General features: G+C 40.0%; 1 protein-coding gene across 10 annotated transcripts in view; it reads left to right on the top strand.

The window, feature by feature from the left end:
* Positions 1 to 15,983, top strand: part of C3G (C3G guanyl-nucleotide exchange factor) — a 29,362-nt gene extending 13,379 nt beyond the window's left edge. For 4 of the 10 annotated variants that reach the window (XM_089264204.1, XM_089264207.1, XM_089264203.1 and 1 more), the window contains exons 2-14: positions 5,173 to 5,766; positions 5,849 to 6,039; positions 6,734 to 7,377; positions 7,821 to 7,990; positions 8,069 to 8,317; positions 9,138 to 9,579; positions 10,089 to 10,276; positions 12,813 to 12,918; positions 13,000 to 14,058; positions 14,140 to 14,661; positions 14,740 to 14,865; positions 14,937 to 15,068; positions 15,139 to 15,983. In XM_089264204.1, coding sequence (XP_089120330.1) covers positions 5,173 to 5,766; positions 5,849 to 6,039; positions 6,734 to 7,377; positions 7,821 to 7,990; positions 8,069 to 8,317; positions 9,138 to 9,579; positions 10,089 to 10,276; positions 12,813 to 12,918; positions 13,000 to 14,058; positions 14,140 to 14,661; positions 14,740 to 14,865; positions 14,937 to 15,068; positions 15,139 to 15,271 — 4,556 coding nt within the window. In that variant the 3' untranslated portion in view covers positions 15,272 to 15,983. Of the gene's footprint in view, positions 1 to 2,288; positions 3,092 to 5,172; positions 5,767 to 5,848; positions 6,040 to 6,733; positions 7,378 to 7,820; positions 8,318 to 9,137; positions 9,580 to 10,088; positions 10,277 to 11,314; positions 11,339 to 12,812; positions 12,919 to 12,999; positions 14,059 to 14,139; positions 14,662 to 14,739; positions 14,866 to 14,936; positions 15,069 to 15,138 lie in introns of those variants that run through there. The other 6 variants (XM_030390055.2, XM_089264202.1, XM_089264201.1 and 3 more) reach the window with 6 other exon arrangements.
* Positions 15,984 to 16,340: the final 357 nt, after the last annotated feature.

Genomic DNA, 16,340 nt, shown 5'->3' with positions numbered 1-16,340 from the left:
AGTCTACTGCTGATCAGTTTGGAATCATCCTAATTTAAAAACATCTAGATGTATTTATAGAAAATAGGTTAGGTTTTACACTTGGAAGTACTAGAAATAGCTGTATTGATATTTTCCTAAAATATCTGTATGGAAAATACGATATACATAGATACACTTTCATCAGACCAACAAAAAAATATTGCATCTTCCACAATTTTAGTTGATCTTTTAAATAAAGATTTTCCTTAAATAAAGATTTTCCCTGAATTATTGTTAAGAAAAGTTTATTTTGATCAAAAAGTTTATATAAGAGATAGGTATATTAATAGAACATGTATTACTCATCTAGATAAACAGCAAAATGATTTTCCTTGGAAGTTGAACTGAATTAAATGTTATTGTTTACTCTATGAGAATCATTTGAATTGCGAATTTGAACTCGGATCTAAGAGCTACTACTCAAAGCTATACGAAATATCAATATATAGATATGAGGATAATTGGATACTGTATATGAAATATATTTCATATATGAAAAGTTCCTGAAGTCTTCCGAACTAATACCAAGCCCATGAATACCTAGGGTATCTAGTTTGACCATATTCGAATTCATATTTTATTTATTATTATTTCTATTGATCGAATAGCTGGAAATAAAAAACTCCGTTAAACTCGAGCACCAAGCAGTTACGCAGCTCTATTTTCACTTTTCTTCAATTTCAATTGAGTTTTTTATTTTTATGATTTTTTCGGTGGGCTTCTCATGCAGGTAGTGGGTAGTATGTCGACTATAGGCTCCATGCATCTTTGCCTTTTATTATGTGAGCGCTCAGCTTCCACAAAACGATTTCAAGGCGAGTCACGATTGCAAATTGAAGAAGAAAAACTCCAAGCCGGGCCTCAGGGCCAACGAACAGAGAAAGAAAAACAGAAAACAAAAATAATAATCTGTAATATGGGAGGCAAGTGTAGGCAGGCCAATAGATGACAAACCAATCACGACTAGCTAATGCCCTATAAACAGGGGCAAACAGGAGATGTAACCGGAACCAAAAAATATATTCCCAATATGTAAATATTGTCTTTTATATGAATATCCTGAAGAGTTGTTTTTAGATTTTACTGACCATCCGTCTCTATGTCTATTCATCTCCATTGAATATAAATTTACTGTATCCTATAGTATATCAAGTATATAATATATTGATTTTACTTGTTTTGTGTGATAGATGTCTAATTGAGAAAGTGTTTTTGCGACATTCTCATTACATCGATAAATATCGATATTGCATTCGAAATTATTTAAGTAAAGTTTTTCCCATTTAATTACTTAGCAGATTAACATACAAAATTGTTTGACTCTTTACTGTATTTTTATGACTTATACCTAATATCGATAAATATCGATATTGAATTTTTAGTAATTTAAGAAAATTAGTTTCTTACTCCAATTTTTGCTTAACAATATATACATATATACATATAAAGGTTTCTACGATTGGAAACAGTATTTTTATGGCATAGAATCTTATTTTTAGACCTTTATTTAAAGACAAAAGCCCCGCATTAGTATAATATATGTTAATCAATTGTTTCCAGGTCAACATTTTTAGCATATCCCACTAGGCATTAAATATTTTTTTATGACAACATTTTGAAGCACTCGTAAAGTGTATATGGAAATTGAGAACAAGAACAAAGGCTTAAGTTTTCTATAATGATGCTATGCATATTCCGAGAGAAATTAGGAGGAGGTATATATATATTATATATACGTATGATTTAAATATTTGTATATATGTATATATTGTGCTCTCTCTCCCTCTAACTATTTGTTTATAGGGTATGCAATGCGTTGCTATGTTTGCTGTTTGTCAATAAGCAAAGAGAATGTATGAGGGAGAGAGAGAGAGAGAGTATGGGAGAGAGAGTTGACAAGCCAAATGATAACAGAGAGCAACGGAGCAACGGAACGCGAGAGTCAAAAAGCTGTGAATGTTGTTGTTGTTGCTTAGCTGTCTATCAGTGAATGTTAAGTGAGTGTAAATGTTGTTGCTGTTGTTGTTGCCGGACAATGTTTGCCATTGTTGTTGCTGCCGTTGTTGTTGCTGCCGTTGTTGTTGTTGTTGCTGTGCGAGCAAGTCTTCATTTGCGTCTACGTCTTCTCTAGTCAAGTTGTGTTGGGAGCGAGTACCATTTGATGCGCTGCTCTGCGTTGTTGTTGCTGTTGTTGTTGTTGTTGCTTAATGGCTGGTTAGCGGACCTGGCGACTGGCTCGGGCTGTTGCTGCTGCTGCTGCTGCGGCTACGACGGCTACGGCGTCTGCTGCTGCTGCTGGCGATTGCCGTTTTGCGGATTTTCATAGTTCAGTGCGCTTTCCAGACGACAACGCTGACGACAGCAGCTGCCGCGCGTCTCTCTAAATATACAAAGATATATATATATATACACAGTTCTCTGATTTATTTAATTGGCAAACAACAGCGGCGACAATTGCTCTTGAAAAGTGCCAAAAAAAAAAGGAAAAAAAAAGCAAGACGGAAGAGAAAAGATAAAATTGAAACAGTTTTATAGCTCATAAAGTGCTGTGAATGTAACGCTTGACATCATAATATATAAACACGCACACACGCACACATATGCCTAAACACCTGTTATGTGTGCTGGCTGTTGCCGCTGCTGTTGTTGTTGTTGTTGTTATGCAATTGTAAAATGCCGCAATTTGATGAAACTTTTTTGAGCGACTGCGCGCTGGCCGAACGCTGGCGTTTCTATTCGTATACGGTGAAGCAACCGCTGCCAGATGATCAACATGATCAGCAACAACAACAACAACAACAGCAGCAATCAAATCAGTGTGCGCGTTGGTCAAAGCGTGATAACAACAACAACAATAGCTGCAGCAGCAGCAGCAGCGGCAGCAACTACAACAACAACAACAACAACAACGCAACGCTGCATGACATCAAATTCCACAGGCGGCGCGAATATACAAAATTGCCACGTTTGGCTTTATCAACAGCAGCAACAACACCAACAACACCAGCAACAACACCTCAATGCACACCATTGACACCATCGTATTTGCTGGTCAAGAATGTGTTGCTCTGTAAGTGAAAGCTACAACAAGTATGCATATGTCTGCACACACACACACACACACACACACACCCATACACACACACACATACTTACATCTCTGCAGATATGTGTGTTCATTGCGGGTTTTCTATTATTTGTTTGTTTGTTTTTGTTTTTTGCTTTTTGTTTTCTGTCTCTCTCTCTCGTGATTTGGGTCTGGGTGGGCGGCCGTGGTTCGTTTACCGTTTGGCATTTTGGCTCGTTTGCCGTGTGGTTGCCGTCGTTCATCATGCAAATCAAATAGCAGCGGCACATGTTGCATGCCCTATGCCAAATGGAGCATATTAGCTAAATGAGCTTAAGCTGGCGCCTAAACGAAACCTGCTCTCGATAGCTCAATAACGATACAAGTTTGCTGCAGCTGCCACTGATGTTATCGATTCATAACTGTTTACTTTACTTGTTTTACTGCAGCTGCCTTCATTTCAAGTTTGTTATCGATAGCTGAATATCGATAAAAATCGCGTTCCCAAAGTTTTTGTTTTATAACTTGTTTGCCTACTCTCACTCGATCCTTTAGAGCTGTTATCGATAGCAACATATCGATTGATGCCTCATGTCCTTCATTTTTATCGATAAGTATTCACCTGTCAGTCTGTCGCTTTGTGCTTTCCTTTATCGGCAGGCGAGTGTTATCGAGTTATCGCTTCCGATGTGTCAGAGTATCACCTTTTCGATCTCCTTTCTGCGCTCGTTTCGCTCTTTCCATTTCTTTCTACAATTCACATTTGATTTCCATCGGCAATTTAAAACAATCATCGCATAAACAAAACAACAAATCTCCTATGACGCGAACGGATAGTGAATATGAATCTATATATATGTATAGCCTAATATATATGATGTATGTATATAGTATAGTATATCTGAAATTTTCGTTGAATGTGTTAAAAAGCGACACGTGAAGGTCTTCGAAACACAGAGTTCATGACTAAGTATAAATATGTTATATAAAAACATATATATATTTGACAAGTTCATATACACGAAATTTTTATATATTATACTTGGGAATATACTATATGTAGTACTATATATACATATATAATTCATTATCATCCGCAGCGAAAAAACCAAAAGTAGCAAAAAATTTACGAAAATACTCAAGATTATAAATATATATGTATATATATGAATATATGTATATATGCATATATTGAAATATTTCAATAATTAATCCTCTTAAAAAAAAACTATAATCATATCATAATTGTGATGATATTTTAAGTTATATAAACATATCTGTTAATATTAAAAAACGAAAAATAAATCAATATTTTTTTTTTTTTTTTTTTTTTTTTTTTAATACAAAACCACATCGTATCACTAATTACATCTATACTTATAATATATGTATATATGACTATTATATTCGATTATGATCGATATATGAATAAATTCAAAACTTAATTTTGTTAGGGAATGCACGACTTATTGATGCACTACAGAGCTACAGAGCTTTATTATAGTTAGACTTGTATCTTTTATGCAATTGAATCTATAGTACACAGTTATATATTATATATAGTGCATAGATATTCTCTTAGGTGCATCTACCTCTAGATAAAATATATATATTTACTATATCTCATATCACTGGAGGTAATCCCTACTGCCTCTGAGTCTAGTCAAGGGACAAAATGTAGATGTAGCTTACAATTGGAGCTTACATATGATATCGTAGATATTCATGGCTGATTACAGGGTATGCGCTATGAGAACGTGCTCTGATATAGTGGTACGTGAACCGTATTCTTGCAATTCGATAAGTGCTTAATAGGCGCTGCATAATACAACTGAATCATGACTGAATGCAATGAATCATGAATGCGTGATAGGTCTTTGCGTGTGTGAGTATGTGTGTGTGTGTGTGTGTGTGTGAGTTGCCTATTATTGCACAGAGAACGAAACGAATATCCAGTTGAATAATCCAACAGTCAAATACAGATCATGCAGCTCTCGATTGCAAATCCCAATTGAAATTACATATACATACATATATATAGATCGAAAATAGCTAATTGAAGATAATGTTTTATCTATCTATAGACGGCAGCATCAGTTCTCCATCCACGCCCAGTAATTGCTCGGGGTCGGGCGGCGGCGGCTGCAACAGCAGCAGCAACAACAGCATCAACAGTGGCAGCATCTACGCGGCTCACTCTTCCAGCGCATCATCGACGCCGCCGCCACAGCCGCCGACAACACCGTTGCAGAGCGGACGAGCCGGTGGCGTGCCACCTGCACCACCGAGCAGCACATCGTCCTCGTCGTCATCGGGCGGCGGCGGCGGTGGTGGCGTCAGTGGATCGTCCGGCCATAAGAACAGTTTGAAGGGCACAAAATTGGCGCGACGAGCGCGCTCCTTCAAGGACGATCTGATTGAGAAAATCTCACTGATGCGCACCACAAACAACACGCTCGGCCGGTCGCATTCGCCGCACAGTCCGCGCAATAAGCATGCCACCAAGCCGCCGCCCACCACCGAGGAGGTGCAGCGATCCACACAGACGCTGGAGACGCACGTCAAGGACATTTCGAATGCGCTCAAACACTTTCGCGATGTCATACTCAGAAAGAAGCTGGAAGTGCTGCCCGGCAATGGCACCGTCATCCTGGAGACCATTGCCAGCATGTATTCCGGTGAGTCTCGCAATGAGTAATCTCGTTCCCCCCGCCAACAGATCAAAGATCAATAACAAAAGCGTCCTCTCCCCGCTTGCAGTCATCCAGTCGTACACACTGAACGAGAACAGTGCCATCATGAGCTCGGCCACCCAGCAGGTGTATCAATCGCTTGGCAAGCTCATCAAGCTCTGCGACGAGGTGATGCTGAGCGAAAAGAGCACCGAATGCGCCTCCCTGAGCAATGAGAACGTCCGTGAGGTCATCGATCTGCTCGAGGATGCTGTGCGCGTAAGTATAGTATAACTGCATGTTAAACTTAACTGGAAGTTAATCGAATATAACCTCAATCTATGTCAGGATAGTCCTTTGTGCAGCCTTTGTCCTATTTTTTTGCTTTGCTTAGCTTTGCACTCGATCTGATTTCCCTTTGTGACTAACTGACAGTTAGTGTTGCGCACTTAACTGTCAGTTAGTTAATCAGCACGATGTCGCATGTAAAGCAATTAAGCCATTAAGCCATCATTTCTCGTTTTCGCTTTGTCCGCTTTAGTTGGCTTTTAATTGAATCGTAGTCAGTTATCGGCCTTCGCAAAGGCCAACTAAGTGCCTGTTACTGTGCTCTCAATTAACCACCTGCTACAATGCACAGCTTAACTAATTAATTATTAACTAATTACATTACTCTAAAGTAGAAATGTTATGATTGAAACACTTGAAACTTTTGAAATTTCTTATAAATCTTATAAACAAAAGTCTAACTGAAAATCTTGTTTGAGGTAAATTTAAAAAAAATGCTCTCTAAATATTAATTAATAGTTGACTTTTAAATGCAAATTCAAAATGTGCCAATTCAAAATGTGGTACTAAAAAATCCAGAAGCTTCTGTTCAAATTGCAGCTAAAGCTGTAATCGAGCTGTGAACTGAGCCTCGATTCGGTATTTAAACAACTAAAATACTAAAATTGTCATTTGTTGCTTACAGAATCTGGTCACACTGGCGCAGGGCAAACTCAAGGAGCAGGATCAGTGCACGTTTCGCTACAGCGGCGGTGGCCTGGGCGGCATCGGTGCCGCCGCCGACATAATGGGCGCCGTGACCGCCGCCAGCACGGCGGGCGGTAGTGTGCCCGGACTGCATACGCCGACCGATGCGGCCGCGGCGGCTGCGGTCGCGCAGCGCACGTCGCTGCCGGACATTGCGCTGACGCCCAAGGAGCGCGACATACTGGAGCAGAGCAATGTGAATCCGATGCGCGGCTCTCACAGCACCGAGAGCATACTGCGCGACACGAGCCCGCCGCCAAAGCCGCCGCTGCCCAATCGGTCGAGCAATCCGCCGCCGTTACCACCAAAGCGTCGCAGCCAGCCGCAATCGCAGCTGGCGAATGTCAATGCGTCCAATAGCAATATGAATACCAATAACAATACCAATATCAATACCAATATCAATACCAATACCAATAACAATGCCAATGCCAATAGCAATAGCAATACCAATGCGAACAGCAACTGTCACTCGTCGCAGGCGAATAGCCCGTTGCCCTATGCGCAGTCGCACAACATCAGCATCAATTCGGATCTGGACTGCAGTTCGAATTTCTCGCTGCTTAACTACGGCGTAGATCGGTTAGTTGAATATCTTAGATTTATATTTAGTGGATCGCTTTTCTCATTAACTGGTTCCTTATCTTTCTTTAAGCGAGTTTCTCTCACTAGTTCATTTACTAACTCTTTTAACTGACTCTTAATTATCCTTAGACAATCTGTTCAATGTTTCCTTCGATGTTCCATCCTTTAACTAGTTCATTTACTGATTCTGTTCCCTAAAACTAATTTGAATATTTGTTATACTTGTTCACTTGACTCTAACTTTTGATGAACTTTAGTTCAATAGCTATAATCTACTACGTGATCATTATAATTATCTCCAACTAGTTCATTTACTGATTACTTTGTAATCCGTTCAATTGGATTCATTCTGGCTCCCTTCTTCTGAGCCCAATGGTTCACTTTATGAACTACTGTCTCGCATTCAAAGTTTACTCACTGGTTCGTTCGTTCATTTGCAGCCTTTCGGTGCGTTCCCGTTCACCCGACGAGAACAGCCAATGCTCGTTCGACTCGGCGCTGAATCATTCACGCGAGGAGGAGGATCAATTGCAGAAGCCGCCATCGAGAACGCTGCACCATCAGCAGCATCAACAGCTGGACGACGATGTCGACAAGCTCATCAGCTACAGTGAGTATCCGCTAGCAACAACCACTAACCGATGCAGCTCCAACTCAAACTACAACTCAACTTCCCCAATGCGCTCAGCAGAGAATCCGAACGCTGCTGCAGCTGCTCCTGCTGGTATTGCCAACGCCTTGTCCCAGGAGGCGGGCATGAGCAGCGTCCAGCTGACGCCGCATTTGCCGGCCGCCAGCTCTGATCCTGCACCGGGCTTTGGTGTAGGTTCAGGCTCTGGTGCAGGTTCTGGTTCTGGTTCCGGCGCCACTGAAGTCAATACGGAGCTGCGCACAGCGGCGGCTGAGTTAACCAGCAATCGTCATTCGAATGAATCGGGTATTTCCTCTATACTTCTACTGCTTTAGCTACTTCTATCGCTACGTTCTCTCTTTCTCTCTCTATGTATTTTCGAACTGGTTCTATTTGGCTAAAAGTTATACAAGAAATCGTTCTGATCAAATAACTTTTCGTTAAGTTATTTATTTTTCAGAACGCTTTTTTTAAACAAGAATTTCTTTGTCAAATGTGAACCAGTTCATTGTATATATACTTGCTGTATCTTTCTGAATATCTTTTACTTTAGATAGAATTGTTTTTTTTTTTTTTCGCTTGTATTTTTATTTGTATTAATATTGTTTGTTTGTATTAGCCTAGTGTAAGCGTCTAATGTCTCTTCATTGGCTGCAAAAAGCTTCAAAAGGCTGCAAATCGAACGGAACGGAACCACTTTGGTTCCATTACACACTATAAAAAGGACTAAAAAGAAATCAATTTAAAGTAACGAGCGAACAAAACGATTGAAACTTAACGAAACACTTAACGATTCAACGGCTTCAATTGAACGAAATATTTGAAAGTAGTTCAAAAAAACGAAATGATTCCAAAAGAAGAAACAAACGGATTTAACTGAACGAAACCGTTTATACAAACTCAAATGTAAACTGAAAAAAAAAAAACTGAACTGAATCGGTTCGATTTAACTGAACGAAACCGCTTGGCTTTGCAGCCTTTTGTTTTGTATTTATTTAGCTTTGAATATTTGCGAGTATGATTAATATTATTATTATTTGGCTAGTGTTGTTAACTTGTTACTGATAATTTGTCGTGACTAAACTTAATCATGCTAATTACGTTTTTGTTTTATTCTTTAATCCAGGCTTCGTGTCGATGATGTCATTTCGCACCTCCACGCAGAGCGTTTCGAAGCGCTCCTCGGAGCACAGCGTGCAGTCTTCGACGAAATCATCGAGCAGCAATTCGGAGATTGTTTTCGGCATTAGCGAGCTGACCTCCGCCTCCTCGTTGTCGTCAAACACAACAACAACAACAACAACAACCACATCGGCATCAACGACGAGTCGAAGCAACAGCAGCAACAATGACTTCCATCAGATGAGCCAAACGCAACGCCACATCACCAGCAACAGCAGCAGCAGCAGCAATGCGACGGCAACAACAATTAGCAGCGAGCAATTGCAGGCGCTGGGCAGCAACTGCTCCTCGCCGGAGATGGCGCCGGCGCTGCCACCTAAAATGAAGTCACGGGCTGCCATGAAGTTGCTCGACGCGGCGATGGATGTGCTGGACGATTGCAATTTGTAAGCGAATATGAGAAATCTGGATATAAGGGCAGAACCGACAAACTGAGTCCGTCCGTCTGAATGTCTGTCCGTATGTGTGGACGTGTCGATCTTAGAAAATGTTGTGTATTTATACATCTATGGCATGCACAGATTTAAAAAATCGGAAGTTATTCTTTTACCTATTTATTTGCCATTTACCATATAATTACCACAAAGTAATTAACCTATAAATTACAATAAGGCGGCCCAAGCGTAGCGTGTGCCTATGCATATGTATGCGTGTATGCATGTGTTTTCTTCTGTATTCATACAAAAAGAATATACAGGGAATCTCGTAGTCAAGCAGCGTCGATTAGAGCAAACTTGTTGCGCTTGGCAATGCTTTCGTTAAGTTACGCTGAATTAAACGAAACAGCGCTGCCAGCATAAAATATTCCAGTAGCTCAAACTCTAACGGAAGTTTGTATTTTGTGTTGCATATTTTTTTATACATATTTTTCTCTTATCTCTTTCTAACATTGCAGCGAAATGGCAGAGCTGCGTCAATTGTCGCCGCACCATCATGCGTCGTCGACGCATCTGCAGTGGCATTCCAAGCATCACAGCCTGATGGAGCCGCCGCCGCGCAGCGCCCATTTGCCCACCAGCTGTAGCAGCGCCTTCGACGGGCAGTCGGAGAAGCCGCCGCCGTTGCCCAAGAAGACAACGCACAGTAAGTGCAATTGCCAAATGCGCACACATATTTACAATTTCTGTTTCTCTTTTGTCTTCTCTTTGTTTTTTTTTTCTTTTGGTATTTTTTTTTTCTGTCTAATTTGGTGTAAACTGCATTGGCGTGTGTACATGTACATATACATACATATATGCCTATGTATGTGTGTAACAATTTGCATGTTTATATATGAATTGTGTTTGCCGAACTTGAACGCTAGGTGTCGCCACAAGCAATGCCCAGCGGTGAGTTTTTGAAACTTTGTTTTTTGTTTTCTGTTAAGATTATGTTATGGATCTGTGTGTGTGTGCGTGTGTGCATGGGTGTGTTTGATATGTAGAGCCTATTAGCCGCACACACACACAAAACACACACAAAGCTCATTTGAAGTCATATTAGATGACTTTCTTTTTGGCATTTTGTTTGGATTTTGTTTTGTTTCGCATTTACAAAAACAACAACAGCAACAAGAACATGCAATACATTAAACAAAATTATTGTTTGGTTCTTTAAATCAAATGCCACAACAAAAACAAAAGAAGCATCAATAGGGAAAACAAAAACAAAAACAAAAACAAAAACAAAAACTTGCAAGCACGTGTCCCGCCCCCCCCCCCCCCCCCCCCATCAAAAACCCCTTAAACCCATCCCATATACCAGATGAAGACAGCAACAACAACAACAAAAATTAGCAACAACAAGCAACAACAACAACAGCAACAACAATCAGTCAACTACAACAACAACAACAACAATCATCCAACAGCCAACAACAACAATCATTCAGCAATACAAATGCATCTACATATACATACATATATATATATATATAACATTTTATTCAGATATATAGAATATATCGATGTATATATATAGCTATGTTTTTGTAGTGGGCAGTTAAGAATTTGTAGCAACACACTTTTATTTATAGCACTCGTAACAATATCGCCACTGAGCAATACCAAATTAAAAAACCTTGCCAAATTGTTGTACGCAAAACTCTAACCCATCTAAATTATCGTTCCAATCAACATCTAGTGTTTCAGAGTGTCGCCTTCTCGGGTAAGTCCAGTTGCTAGCTGCTCTGTTCGCCACGTTTTTCGTTTTTGACTTTGTTTCCGTTTTTATCGTTCCTTGTTTTTTCCAAATATTTGTTTTTTTCGAATTCCAAATTTGCAATCCTCTTCGGCTGTTGTGAAATAAACAAGAATTCCATTAGTTTCCAGAAACGCTGACAATGAAACGCTTGCAAGGATATTTTGGAATGGGGCTTATCTTGAGTGAAACGCTGGTAACAGAACTATGTAGTTTTGCGAGCTGTACTATTTTAAAACTGTTCCATTGCCAAATGTTCCATTTCATAATGATAAACTTAGCTATTCGGTCGTGATTTCTTGAGAAGTAAAATGTCTAAATGTTCAATTTCCATTATGTTCCATGCCCTTTCTAAGGAAACTGCTTTAGCTGCTTTGGCTGAAAAGTTTCATTTTGTAATGATAAATTCAGGCTTTGTTGAGTTGAAAATCTAGAGAGCTAAATGTTTCATTTCAAAGCGTTTCATTTAACATCTCGCTTAGAGTTCAAATAGAGCCTGCTATACGAAGCATTCTCCTTGCTTTGCAGCCCATTGCTGTTGCATCGGAACTAGTTCCGACTCGGTTCTGGTTCTGATTGAGCTTTGTTCTATTTCGCTGTTATATTTGAGCTGCGCCGCACCCCTCTCGTCTCCAATTTCCTTGAGTTGTGCTATTGCTTATGTTGTTTGTTGTTCAGCGCTTACCTGTTGCATATGTCAAAGCGAATGAATACTGTACAGGCAAGACGGGAGATGGAGTGAAATGAAATCAAGTTGTTGCAGCTGAAAATGAGAAAGGCTGCAAAATGGAAGATGACCTTCAAAATGAGTATAAATTCTTACAAAAATGTGGGAAATTGCTAAAAGTGTTTCTTTACCAAACGTTCCATAATATTATTATGATTAATTTGGGGAGTTAATTTTTTATATAATTTTAATTTTTTAATTTTGGAAAACGAAACGTTCCATTCATGGAAGTAAATTCTAATATGTATTAAAAAAAAAATGCAAAGAATTATTAACAAGTTATTTGGATGGTGTTTCAATTCCAAGCGTTCCATGTTATAGTTACAAACTCCGATAGTGTAATTATATATATTATATGCAGTATATATATAATATATTCTAAGCAAATATCTACTGACGTTTTAAGGGTTCCGCTTGGCACCTAGTCCAGTTGCTCTACCTATGTATATGTACATATATGTCTATTTGTACTTGTGCGTTCTATCAGTAACTGGTGCTTATGGCACATGGAGCCAAGTGGAGCGCAGATCCCCCACATTCATTGATTGGAACTGTTGTCAGCTTGATCGCTTCGTTCGTTGCGCTTGTTTTCGTTTGTGTTTCCCCTGTTTCATTTTGCTTTCAATTGTTGTGACAGGTGCATTTACATTCTGTTTTATTTTTTTCTCTATTCTCTTCTCCCCCCCCACCCATCGCCACTTGAAACGCACACAGTTTTGGCTTACATGGAAGTCTGTTCGGCGAATTCCGTAGCGCAGAATCGGCATACGGTGCACGCGTACAACACCAGCCGCAACATGTCGCATAGCCAGACCATGAAGTAAGTCATATCAGATGTGGTATATACCCATGGCAATTGCTCTAACTGCTCTTCCTCTTCTTGTCCTTGCTCTTGCTTTAGCATAATGTCGGTGAGCAAGCTGGAGACACCGCCTGCGCTGCCGCCGAAGAACTACAAGCAGCGCAAGTCGTCAACGACGATGTCGACGCTATCGGGAGCGACGCCGCCAGCGATCATAACCACACCTCCAGCCAGTCCAAAGCCAATGGCGATGGGCGATACGGCGTTACGGAACAGCCGCATGACCACCGTCTGCGAGGAGCTGCACGATGCGTCCAATCCGAAGGATGAGCCCACGGACAGCACCACGGCCACTGCGATGCCAACGGCTGTGGTGGATAGCAATGAGAATGTGGGCGGCTCCACCTTCTATTGCCACTCGCACCAATTGCCCAGCGAAACGTTGGCCGGTGCAGCGGAGCAACTGGCCACGCCCATCAGTACGCCCAAATTGTTGGATACGAACGAGGCGCTGGTGCCAGATCCATTGGCCAGAGAGCATGCGCTTGCTGAGCTGGACGAAGAGGAGGTCGATGAGATGGAAGAGGAGGAGGAGGAAGATGACGACGAGGAGGAGGAGGAAGAAGAGGGAGAGGTCGATAATCAATTGCCAAATATGCTCGAAGAGATCGACATAACGCCATACCTAATACTCAAAAAGAAGGACGAGGATGGGCCCGAGGTTAAGGGCGGCTACATTGATGCACTGATCGTGCACGCCAGTCGCGTCCAGAAGGCCGATAATGGTAGGCATCATCATCAGCAGCATCGACGCCATCGCTCGACCACACATAATAACAATAACAATAATACTAATAGTAATACTAATACTAATACAAATACTAATAAGAGCAATACAAATGCATCTCATAGCTCGAACACCGTATCAAAATTTCGTAAGCGTCCTCAGCCTAATCAAAATCCATCTGTTGTCCATTTCGTTCATGCAGAATTCAGCGAGGCCTTCATTACCACCTTTCGCACCTTCATCCAGCCGATCGATGTGATCGAGAAGCTGACCCATCGATACACATACTTCTTCTGCCAGGTGCACGATCAGAAGCAGAAGGCCGCCAAGGAGACCTTCTCGCTCCTCGTGCGCGTCGTCAACGATTTAACGTAAGTGATGATTGAAATGAAATTGAAATTAGATTGAAATTGAAATTGAAATTGAACCTATGTATATTGTTTTCAAATTAGATCAACGGATCTAACCAGCCAGCTGCTCAGTTTGCTGGTGGAGTTTGTCTATCAGCTGGTCTGCTCCGGCCAGCTGTATTTGGCCAAGCTGCTGCGTAACAAGTTCGTGGAGAAGGTGACGCTGTACAAGGATCAGCGCAGCTATGCCTATATACCCGAACAATTGGGCAGCGGCAGCAATAGCAACAATCAGCTCAGTCTGCTCGACTTGAAGTCACTGGAGATAGCCGAACAGATGACGCTGCTGGATGCGGAGCTCTTTCAGAAAATCGAAATACCCGAAGTATTATTATTTGCCAAAGATCAGTGCGAGGAGAAATCACCTAATCTCAATAAGTTCACCGAGCACTTTAACAAAATGTCCTATTGGGCACGTTCCAAAATCTTGCGCCTGCAGGACGCCAAAGAGCGGGAGAAGCATGTGAATAAGTTTATTAAGATCATGAAACACTTGCGCAAAATGAACAATTACAATTCGTATCTGGCGCTGCTATCGGCGCTCGATTCGGGCCCCATACGCAGGTAAGCTCAACTAACTTGACTGTGGATTAAGATAAATTCAGATAAATATATATGTTTATATATTGCCTTGCATAACAGATTGGAGTGGCAGAAGGGCATTGCGGAGGAGGTGCGCTCCTTTTGTGCGCTCATCGATTCGAGTTCCAGTTTTCGTGCGTATCGCCAAGCGCTGGCCGAAACCAATCCACCCTGTATACCCTATATGTAAGCTAAATCAGCCATAACTGACTATATATGACTATTTGCAATTAACAATATCCTTGTATCACCTGCAGCGGTCTGGTTCTACAGGATCTGACCTTTGTGCATGTGGGCAATCAGGACTATGTGTCCAAGGGCGTGATTAACTTCTCCAAACGCTGGCAGCAATACAATATTATAGTGAATATGAAGCGCTTCAAGAAATGGTAAGTACTTCAAATAGACAATTGAATCATATTAAATATATATATATATATCTTTATCGATCTATTGCAGCACATATCCGTTTCGACGCAATGAGCGCATCATTGGCTTCTTTGATAACTTTAAAGATTTTATGGGCGAGGAGGAGATGTGGCAGATATCGGAGCGCATCAAACCACGCGGTCGACGCCAAGTCAACTATTAGTCTATAAACAGTACAGAAAACAGCTTAACAAATGCATAACAACACCAACTACATTTATAGTGCAATGTTTATATACACAAATGCGAACACACACACACACACACACATACATACATTAACTTATCTAAACTGGGTCTGAGTACTATATTGTTCGCTACTCTGCTATATGTATATATTATATACATACTATATATGTATAGCTATAGATACAGTTGCACATAAAATGTACCTTCAAGCTAACTATATATATACATATATATATATATATATTTATATAGTTGGTTGGAATACGATATGTGTGTAGTTCAAGAAGAAAATACCGAAAGTATATATAAAAACAGAATCTAATATATATATATATATATATATATATATATATATATATATATATATATATATATATATATATATATGCATGAATATTGTGTGCAGCATACACGTGTGTGCATCCTTTAACAACTAGCTAAACGATTAACTTAGTTACCGTTACAATATTCGACAGCAATAGAAGCCCTAATCGTTTCCTTAAACTACATATTGTAATACAAACAAAACAAAAAACTATTAACAACGAATTTTTTAAAACTTTTATTTATACTTTCGAAAAGAAATACAATGTTAACAACAATTTAGACGTGTATGTAGAGCCAAAAGAAAACAAAAAAAACTAAGAAAACTAACAGAATTTAACGAGTTTGATGTGTGTTTTTTTTTTTACAATATATAAACAAACAAGAATCAAGAAGGAAAGAAAACCCAACGTAAACAATCAACCCTAGAAATACCAAAATCGAACAGAGACAAAGCTAACAAAAACCAATTCGCATGTTTCATCTAAAATCACCTATAAATATGTTTATATATAGGATTGTGCATATTGTGGTTGAATTGTCGTCTGATGTAGTCCTTAAGGACCCGCTAGCTATAAGCTGCATGCACAATTCCGAAAAAGAAATTATGAATTCGAAATTATAGACTCATTTGGCATTCACATACACACATACACACACATATATACACACTCAATTAAACGAAACAACTTGAAAAGTTAAAACAAATACAAATTGCT

The sequence above is a fragment of the Drosophila navojoa genome, chromosome X, assembly GCF_054131105.1.
Source record: "Drosophila navojoa isolate 15081-1374.11 chromosome X, UAZ_NAV_1.0, whole genome shotgun sequence".
Taxonomy (NCBI): domain Eukaryota; kingdom Metazoa; phylum Arthropoda; class Insecta; order Diptera; family Drosophilidae; genus Drosophila; species Drosophila navojoa.
This window is presented reverse-complemented; position numbering and strand designations above follow the sequence as displayed.